The 10,842-nt window shown below is 34.1% G+C and overlaps 2 protein-coding genes across 2 annotated transcripts; both read right to left on the minus strand.

Annotated features, from left to right (window-relative positions):
* Positions 1-2,707: 2,707 nt before the first annotated feature.
* On the minus strand, positions 2,708-3,654 carry LOC110115650. Its single transcript, XM_020848945.2, has 2 exons — positions 3,136-3,654; positions 2,708-2,979 (listed from the first exon to the last, which is right to left on the minus strand). Exons 1-2 carry the CDS (start codon positions 3,497-3,499, stop codon positions 2,879-2,881), a joined length of 465 nt encoding a protein of 154 aa, XP_020704604.1. The 5' UTR covers positions 3,500-3,654; the 3' UTR covers positions 2,708-2,878.
* An 881-nt stretch (positions 3,655-4,535) lies between these two features.
* Positions 4,536-9,217, minus strand: LOC110115652 (60S ribosomal protein L15-1). The gene is made up of 4 exons (XM_020848946.2): positions 9,064-9,217; positions 8,702-8,868; positions 5,035-5,232; positions 4,536-4,967 (listed from the first exon to the last, which is right to left on the minus strand). Exons 1-4 carry the CDS (start codon positions 9,065-9,067, stop codon positions 4,722-4,724), a joined length of 615 nt encoding a protein of 204 aa, XP_020704605.1. The 5' UTR covers positions 9,068-9,217; the 3' UTR covers positions 4,536-4,721.
* Between the last annotated feature and the right edge of the window lie 1,625 nt (positions 9,218-10,842).

A 10,842-nucleotide genomic window follows, 5' to 3' on the forward strand; every position in this document is an offset into this window, starting at 1 on the left:
CCGATTTATATTGCTTGCCAACTACGGTCCTTTTGACATCCTTCGCCCGTCGGTCCTTCTAACCACTGTCTCCCATTGACGACGATCCTTTCAACCACTGTCGCCCGCCGATTATAGTTATTCCAACCATAGTCTCTAAACTATGATCATCCTAACTGCTATCGCCCGCAAAACTACGGTCAATCCAACGATCAATGCCAACTACGATCCTTCTGACCTCCATCTCTCACAGATTACGATCCTTTCAACCATTGTCGCCCACCGACTAGAATCCTTCCGACCATATAATCTTTCCGCCCACCATCGCTTGACTACAATCTTTTCGACCTTGCCCGACTCCGATCCTTCTAACCACCATTATCCGACTATGATCCTTTCGATCTACATCGCTCGCTGACTATGGTTCTGCCGCCAAACAAATATATCAACACTGATTATTCCAACTCTCACCATATAATGCACTCTATATGATGTATATTTGTTATATCGATCCAAGACCTTCCTCCTAAGGAATGGCCTCATATGTAATCAATTGCAAAACACCAGTGGATTCATTCAAATTAGGCCAGACCTCGTGATTTTTCTCATTTTTCAGGGGTTTTTACGTAAAAATTATGGTGTCTCTTATAAACGCTATAATCATACTCTTTTATTTGTTTGTGTGCTCGATCTTCATACAAATCTAAGATGCTAAATTATACCTCTCTCTTCGGCTACAAATTTTTCATGATGCAATAATAATTATTACTTATTGAGGGTAATTAAGATAGAAATTAATTAGTAACTTGCATTTAACATATAAATTAAATTCACATCACATTAAATTTGCGGAGAAATCACAAGAAATCTTAATGGGTTGTATTAAATAATTTTATGGCTTGCTATAAATTGTTATTGAGTTAATATTAACATAGATTTCATTTGGGCAGCTTTCTTACTGCCTTGTTTTTTATAACAATACTACAATTTCTGTCTAGTCACTACTTTTTGTCGCTTTTAAAATTTCTTTGTGCTACGAAGATGCTTTTCATAATAACTTTAACAAGTTATTTTCTCTATATCAATTTTACGAAGTACTAAGACAGTTATCCAGAGTGATTGTGAAATAGATGTGGATATTATTAGTATAATTCAAGTTAGATGGTTGAAGTTGAGGAATGCATCAGACTTGTTGTGTAACAGAAAAGCTCCCCTGAAACTTAAGAAAAAATTCTATAAGATGGTGATTAGACCTTTAATGCTTTATGGTGCAGAATGTTGGCCATTAAAAGAGAAGCATAATATTAAGTTAATTGTTGCAGAGATGTGGATGCTCATGCGGATGAGTTGCTTTACTCTCAGAAATAGGATACGAAATGAGCATATACGCGAAATTGTTGGAGTAGTTCCAATTGAAGATAAGATTAGAGAGAGTCGACTTAGATGGTTTGGTCACTTAAAACGTTGGCCTTCCGATGACCCGATTAGAAAAGTAGATATATTAGATTTGACTTGTGTTTAGAAAGGTAGAGGTAGACCTAAAAAGACTTGGTTAGAAAATATTAGAAAAGACCATTCTTTATTAAATTTAAATGAGAATTTAATTTTTAACAGGGCTCAATCAACAACAACAAACAAGAAAGCTATTTGAAATGAAGCCTTATTTTCAACACATAATACCTAATTGCTTCTTGCCATTAGGAATTTGCTTTGTGACATTTTTAGCCATCATGTTAAACTTCTATGGGCAAATTATAATTATGTGATCTATTGTATAATAGCTCCACATCTCAACTTTTATAATGATGATAATTCTACTTATAATTTTCGTAAAAAAAGTGAGAGAGAAATTTTAGAATTTCAAGGATAATTTATTGGAAAAGAAGTGTTCATCTTATTTAAAGATCATTTGATACTTATTAGAGTGCAAGAGGACGAAAGGCAAGGTTTTTCCAATTTTTAATTTATATGAAAATTTCTTAATGATTATTATTTCTAATGATCTTAGGGAAGTTATTAAGAGTAGGAATTAAAATTTTTCATAGAATATTATTTTTCCTAATTTCTAATTAAATTTAAATCAAAAAATAAAAAAGTCATACTTATTAATTAAATGATTGGGAAAATTTGAAATGCTAAAATAAAGAAATTTATTAAAATTTGATTTCTAAATTTAGAGCTTTAGGTTAAATTCAAAATTTTAACTAATTTAAGGTCTAATTACAAAAGGGCAGCAAAAAGATAGCAAATCTTCAATTAGTAGGATATTTATTACGCTTTTACTGCCCTTACGTAAAAACACAGCAAATACTCAATAAAAGTGCATTCATAATTGCATATTTACTGTCATTTTGCTGAGTATTTATAAAAACGCATTAAATCCGGACGGTTCTCACCGTCCGGTCTCCCGGTCTCCACAGACAATAAATTCTCCTCATTGAGGGGCATTTTCAGATGAACAATTTACTAAATAATGAAGTATTCGAAATGTATTTCGAACTCACCCAAACCAAATTGAATAGTTAAAAGTGCTTGCCCTTGTTGCTTGCACCCATTTTTAACAAACAACACAACAATTTGAAAAAAAAAAACTAACTCAATCTTCAACAATAACAACAACATCAAATCTTTATCCCACTACGTGAAGTCGGCTATATATATGAATTTTTTTTCTCCATTATATCCTATTAAAAGTCAAATTCTCGTTTAAATCTAATAGAGAAAAAAATTAACTCAATCTTCCTTCCAATGAAATTCAAATTGGGAGAGAGTCAATAATGAATATACAATCCAACAACATATGGAAAATAGATAATCTCTGTCATCAAATATGCACATTAAAGGAACAATCAAACAAATTCATTCATTATTGCCTTGAAATGAATTAATTACTTTACTTCTAATTCTTCTTCTCAGCAACAGTATCTTCAGAAGCCTTCTCTTCAAATGGGGCTACCACCACCTCCGCTTTGACATCCTCTCCACCTGCGCTCGTTTTTTCTGCAATATCGAGATCATAACAACGGTAATGATATCGTTTAACATTCGATCGAATTATCTTTAAGAAAGGCGAATCATTAGATCAATCAAATAACTGTGAAATTCATATAATGTCTTAAATTTATAATTGTGAAAAGAAAGGGGAAACTGACTAACCATCTTGAGATCCGGATCCTTCAGCAACGAGCTTTTTCGCCTCTCCATCACTTACAATCACAACCACCTTCTTTACCACCGAAGAATCTTCAACTTCCGAGATAGAATCAGCCAGCGAGTGATCATCATCCTTGTTCAGAACATTTCCAGCAGCAATAGCTTCCTCGTCCTTCCTCGACGAGAAATAGCGGTCCGGCGAGTCTTTGGAGATGAGAGGAGCCGCCACCACCTCTTTCGTCTCAGAAGCAGCAGAATCAACCGGCGGCAACGAGGTATTCGACGGTAAAGGATTGTTTAATTGAAGGGATTTTGCGGCGACTGTGTTGCCGACGGCGACCTCGTCCTTGGAACCACCGCACCCCATGGTTTGAGGAAGAGAGAGATCGGCGGGGAATTGAAGAAGGATTTGGGGAATTTAAGGGTTTTGGAAGGGATATAGATTGGTTTTGTTTATATGTTTTGGTGATGATCTGTTTATGGGGAGAATGAGAGGATGGCTTTGGATTTGGGGTTATTTCTGTTCAACAATTTACTTATTTTTCACTATTATTAGGAAATGCCCAATGGCTCTAATCAACATGATATTCTAATATTATAATTTAAAATTCAAAATATTTATATAATGTTTAAAAAATTAAATTAAAATGGAATAAATTCTTTAAAAAATTAATTTATTTCATTAGGTCAAATGACAAATTCACTTTCTTCACATAAGTCAAATCTACTCTCGCCACTATTTTATGGGACCAAACCATCTAAGACAATTTAGTAATCTTATCTGCCACTAAAGCTACACCAACATTTTCACTTATATGTTCATTTTGTATCTCGCTACTAAGAGTAAATCCACTCATCCACCTAAGCCTCCTCATCTCTACAACACTTAATTTAATATTAAACACATTTATTAGCATTTGAGAGAATTAATCTTAAATTCTCTTTATTTTCATTTTGAATATACAATTATTAAATTTAAATAAAAAATTAGCTAATAAAAGTTCACAACACCTATCATTACTTAGCTTGATTAGTGAAACCCCCCAAATCATACTTGATTCCCCTCAAATGGCAGCGCCACTTGAGGGCGAATTATTGCGTCCGGTCACCGGATGTCCGGACATCCAATCCGGTAATGCCACATCACCCAAATACACTGGGTCCCGGTGCATTTTGGTGACATGATGACACCGGATTGGTGTCCGGACGAATCCGGACACAATAATTTGCCCCTCTTAAGTGAAAAGCCCAATCAAGTGCAAGCTATGATGTTTTTGGGATGGGGTGCAATCAGCCGTGCCGCCAAGCGCACTTTTGAAGGTGGCAGCGGATGGAATCCCCATTCCCAAAAATAAATAAATAAAAGTTCAGAACTTGAATCATCCAGAAATTATAATGCCATATTAAGTAAGAGAAATGCGAATAGAATTAAACTCAACCAGTCTGCAAGATTGCTTCTGTTTCACCATTCAACCATTCATACAAGCAAAATATGAAATACTGACAAGACAGATATAACAAAAAAGTTCAATAGTTCAAGAAAAAGGAACATAACAAACTGATTTGAAGATCTAGAATATCGAAAAGGCTTAGCGATATCGGCGGAGGGACAAGGTCTGGTTCCTCTTCCAGGTTGCTCGGCGAGAAGGCCTGGCCTTGTGATGAAGATGGCCCTTGCCGCGAAGACCCCTGTACTTTTTCCCGGCAGAGGTCAGTCCCCGAAGCTCTCTGTGCTTGTGAACTCCATTGCAGATCCAGTTCACCCTAGGGTCATTCCGAATGGCATTGTGTGCAGGATCAACAAGGATTATTTCAAAGTATTTGTATGTGGAATCCTGCACAGTTCAGTTCAAAATTATTAAGGAAATTATGAGTGACGTTGGAGAATTTTTGGTTTCTTACCTCATTGATCCAGTAGGAGTTGAGAACCCTCAGGCCACCGAGCTTTCTGCCAGCTCTCTCTTCAGCTACTGAACGCTTATTGCGCTGGAACTTCAGTTGGGTAATACCTTGGTTCTTGGGCTTTCCATAGACTATACCCTTTGGAACTGGCCTCTTGCGGCCTCCGCGCCTCACACGAACACGGTAGATCACAAAGCCCTGCAACAAAAATGTTATAAAACTCACAAAATCATTCAAAAACTCTATCTTTCTCAACAATTACACAACAAATTCTATAGATAATTACATGATCATAAAATTAACAGGGCTTAAAAGCATCTAGATTATCCTAGAACTATTAAGTTTGCCATAAAACTAATCCAGTAAATCTAAAGACAGACTTCTATAAATTTTGCACAAATGCTTGAGGATTCAATGTGTATGAATATACAATATGAAATTTTAAATACATTTCTTTGCCACAGCTACTTGCGCAAAGTACCGCATCTGTCCAACATCAATTGCCTTCATTTACCTTGCAACACATTTACCTTTTTATCATATCGCATATGGTAATTCTTACCCAACTTGATGACTTGGGCTTCATTTGGGACGACTTTCTGTTGCTTCTTAAAACAACTTTTTAGTGCAAGAAAGCTTTAGGGGCTGTTTGGCAACAAGTGGGATTTAACTTTAGAGGGATTTAATCCGGATTTAGTAAATCCAAAATGTGTTAAATCCTGAAAATTGTTTGGTATGCCAAATATTAAATCCTGAGAAATTGTTTGGTAACATATTTCAGGATTTATAGTAGTTAGGGATTTAAAAATAAAAAATATAATGTGTTATAAATTTAATAATATGTTAAGTATAAATTACTCATTAATTATTATTTACACAATTAATTATATATTTAATAATAGATATATTAAATTATATTAATTAATCTAAGTATATTAATATTTAATTACTAATTATACAATTAAGATAAATTAGATAATTAATTTATGCACTAATTATACAATTAAATATTTAATTAATTTACTTAATTATCAATAATTTAAATTATATTAATTAAGTTAATCAATAATAACTTTTTAGAGGCGTCTATGGTTTGTCTTTCATCTTCTCTTTTCGTCGCCGCTGTTCAGTTTCGTTGCTTTGCAGGTGTATAAATTGCACGCTTCGCTTCTGCGGCTCCTTCGTGGCTGTTCTACTTCGCTCCTGCGACGACTTTCTCATCACCTGGATCGCAAGTTACGACATTTAGATCGGAAGCAAGAACGGGAGCTCGCTGGCTGTGAAGGCAACTTCCTCCCTTTGGCGTGCTTCTTCCGATAAATCCCATGGGATTTACAAAATCCGGCTACCCCTCGGATTTACTAAATCCTGGATTTAAGCTGTAAATCCGTAAATCCGGGATTTACCGAATCCCGGGATTTAACGCGCGCACAAAAACTGTTTGGTTGGATTTAGCATAAACCCGACTTAAATCCCGCGGTAAATCCGATACCAAACAACCCCTTAGTCTAATTATTCATTTGAATTACATCTCTCATGTTTTTGGAACCACCAAGAATATAATAACAATAACATCAAGCTTTTATCCCACTACATGTCCTATTAAGAGTCAAACTCTATTTAAATCTAATAAAAAAAATATCATTTTTAATAATTTCTAATACTCTCTAACTATTCTTGGAACCACCAAGAATATTTAAAAAAATAGTAAGAACTTAAATGGAATAAAATATGATGAATTAAACTTTAGAAGCAACTTAATATACGCACACACAATAATAATTCTAAAAAGTTAACTATCAGTTCATTTAAATTTCATATACAATGTTTAAATGGTATACTATTAATCTTTCTGAAACTCATAACATTTGAGCTAAATAAAATTTAAGAAAATATAAGAGCAAAGAAATTTAAGAGCGCATTTAATACTTCTAAATTTGAAAGTCAATACAAAGCTTGATTTGCTTCATAATTTCAATAATTTACATTCAATGATTAGATCATAAAGAAAATCAGTCACAGTAAATCAATTGATTGTCTTTTTATAAAACTATAACCAGAACAGTAAAGTAATATGGTTCCGAGTTAAGCACAACAAGGAGGCAATAAACAAGCAAAAAATGTCAAAATATTCATAATAAACCTAACAAAAGAGAAATGTGATTATTCTAAAGGGAGTGAGAATAACATCTAATAAAAACAAGGTAGCAGGATTTAAACCAGATAATTTGAGCATATACAACAAACGCAGAACATGAACCCCTTTAATGCAGAGCTTAAGGAAGAACAGTCAATGGTGTAGGTATATTCATGAAGCTAAACCAAAATAGATGTGGTGAGACTACTAAGAATAAAAGATTATTTATAGAGCTAAGCAAAAATAAATGCCCGATACATAAAATCAAGATCCCATCAATATCAAGCAAATTTCTAATAGCAAAATCAGTAGATGCAAAGAAATGATAACAGACAATTCAATGGAGAGATTGAAACTGACAAGTTAAATTCAATTATCAAATGAATGAAGGCAGCAGTAAAGTGTGACCAGAACTTCATTGTAATGGCCTAAAAAAACACAAAACAATAAATGAATAAACCTCTAATCAATTAAGGAAATGCAGCAATCAGATAAACAACTAATTTTCAGATAACTAAACAACACATGCCAAAGCAAGCAAAACAAGTTCAAATCAAAATGAAGAATATAAACCATTCATATTATCATTTATTTCTCTAAAAAATCACATATGAGTTCACTCAAATCTAACTTCATGAGAGCTCATTCAGAAACTTTCAGAAACAAATGGGTGATAATTCACATAGTATACTAAATATCATACGAGTTCATTTTATATTGAATTGAATGTGGAATATTATAAGCATATACCTACAATGAAAACAATAACTACTTAGCAACTAGAGAAGAAAACAAGATTAATAGTTCAAATGAGCCATTTGAGTCAGGATAATCAAATATGGCAAAAGAATGAACCCACTCATAGCTAGCCACTAAGAACAATAACAATAGGTATTTATGGGCCAGATGCAAGGACTGGGATCAGAATTGTCATATAAAGCACATATTTGATTAAGGGTCAACTCCACATTTATTAAGAGTCAACTCCAAAACACAGCATAATGGGAGTTTCATTTTACAACTAGCTAATCAAATAATGTGGCTAAAGGAAATCTTGACCATAATGCAAATAAAACACTGAAATGAGAGAAAAGGAACGCAAGTCTCATGATCAAAATGGGAATAACACGTTAAAATAAAATCAACTACTAACATTCTACTAAAATATAGCAGTTAGGCAAATATAATGATAGAATAAAGCTATAAATTCCAATCTTATAGATTTCTTCAACAATAACTCTTCAAAATGATAATTAATCGGATAGGAATGTTATTGCCACAATCAAATCACTTCGCTCTCCTCAATGGCACAATAAAAATAGATACCAGACAGGTTAAATTCATCTTAAAAGGGGCAAAAAAATAGTCCGCCTAAACCAAAACGACTCCTTTACATTACATTTCACGACATATAATGAAACATTGACCATTTTCACACGCATAAGAGCAATAAACTTCCAACGAATTTCAACAGTGCAAAAAAAACTAATGAGTCGAACAAAAAATGCAAAAGTTAATAAGAATAAACACCTGCTTGGCCTTGTAGCCGAGGCGGCGGGCCTTATCGGGGCGGGTGGGCCTGGTGAGACGAACGATGGCGGGAAGCTGACGGTACTCCCAGCAGCGAATTCTTTGCAGAAATCGCATCACATCACTCTGCTTCTTTCTCCATAGCTCGGAAACGTACTTGTACGCACCTAATAGATTTCAATTCGGCAAACACGAGAAAACCGTCTTACAATATCGCAAAAGTTACAAAACCTTAACGACCATAAGTAAACCAAAACTCGAAATATAAATTTACGCAAAACAGAAACTGCAATGAAAGTAGATCTGGGGATTCACAATCTCGAAGCTTTGATCCGGAAAAAAAGCTATGAATTTCAGCTTACCCATGGTCGGAGGAACCTCTGCTGCAGGCTAACGGGGTTGCCCAAACGAAGCGGCGCCTTTCTGAAGAACAGCTAGGGTTTTGAGAGATCTTATAACGAGGCGAGAAAGCGCCTCTTTTATGAAATTCTGTAGAAGAAATTATTATTTGCAGCCCATACCCACGGAACTGAAAAAAAAAAAAAATCAGTTTTACATGACAATGGTCATATGTACACTACACAATTAATACTAGTTTAATTTTTATTGCTATAAATAAAAGTAGGCCATAATTTCATAATTTATATTGATAATATTAGAGGTGTAGAATAAATAAAATAAATTATTTTAATTTTTCTTTTATTTTTTTGAAGTTAAACGAATTTGCTTAGAGGATTCTAATATCTAAAATATTCATTTTTTTATAAAATTCAAATTCACCAGTAATTATGTAACTTTCAAATATAGGGAATCTGTGGCCCTTAACTTTTAATGATCAGCCAACCTCGTTGTCTCTAATTTTGACCATGAATGATAGAGTGATAGACTGTATTTTATTTATCAACAACAACAATGACATCAAACATTTATCCCACTATATGGAATCAGCAACCTGAATCATTTTTCTTCATTGTGTTATATTAAGAGTTAAATTCTCATTCAAATCTAATAAAAAAAATATCATTTCTAATATTTTCTAACCAAGTTTTTATTGTTTATTATTTTTTAACAAAAAAAAGACTTGTATATTTTATTTTATAAATGACACTAACAAAATAAAATGCAATGCATTTATGTTACTCTATATTTAAAATGCCATACTTTTTTGCAATAAAATGTATTTATATTGGCAACAAAATTGCAATGTATTTCTAAATAGCCCTTAGTTTTTTTTTTTTCCATTTCAAGATTCCTATAAAAAATTATGATATCTCTTAACAAGTTTTTTTTTTATTGTGTACTCTTTGAATAACATTAAGATGATAAACATAAACCCAACTCTCACTCTATCGTTGTACATCCATGTATCTCAACGACCTAGTTCCATTATCATCGAGTCGATTTGAGACAAGTTGGCAGAAAAGGGGAGGCAACGCTCTAGATCCTCAACATAATCAAGGGTGCATACAAGTTGCCCACCTGCGAGGCCCACCCAAAATGTCCATGTGCCCAAAATTTCACCAACCATGAGGCCTATTTGCCAAGGGGTCTACTCATCCAATCGCAAGACCAACCCACATCATCTCAATAATCATTTGCTCAAGATTGATAATAACTCGTCAACGGCTAACCAAAGTCGATGATTTTATCTTAGGATCGACCGCCCACCTAATCAGAGACTTTTGCTAATAAGACACCTAAATGATTGCTCATGTGTCGTGGGGGTCAAGGGGCAGTGCCGCTGTGGGGGTTTCCGGGGCAGAGAGCCCAGAGCAAATTTTGGTTGTAAGGATATTTTTGAATTATCTTTACTATTTCTCTTTGTATTTGTTTCATTGTTCCCTAACAATAACACCTCTACACAATGTGTTTAATTATGTTTGGGGCAATTGCCTAAAGATCATATTATTTTAATACTTTTAGGTGGAAAATTGCCTAAAATCCCTTATAATAACCCCTCTACTCAATGCGCATAATTAATGTCACGACCCGACCCGATCCGGGACGGATCCCGCTCGCACCGGGCAACGACCCAACCTTTTTAATCCAGGATCTGGCTTTGGAATTTGGTTCTAAACTGAATCTTCCGAATATTTAACTCCAAACAATACACAAACACAGAACAACAGAGCTACTATAAG

Source organism: Dendrobium catenatum, unplaced genomic scaffold (assembly GCF_001605985.2).
Source record: "Dendrobium catenatum unplaced genomic scaffold, ASM160598v2 fragScaff_scaffold_1449, whole genome shotgun sequence".
Classification (NCBI taxonomy): domain Eukaryota; kingdom Viridiplantae; phylum Streptophyta; class Magnoliopsida; order Asparagales; family Orchidaceae; genus Dendrobium; species Dendrobium catenatum.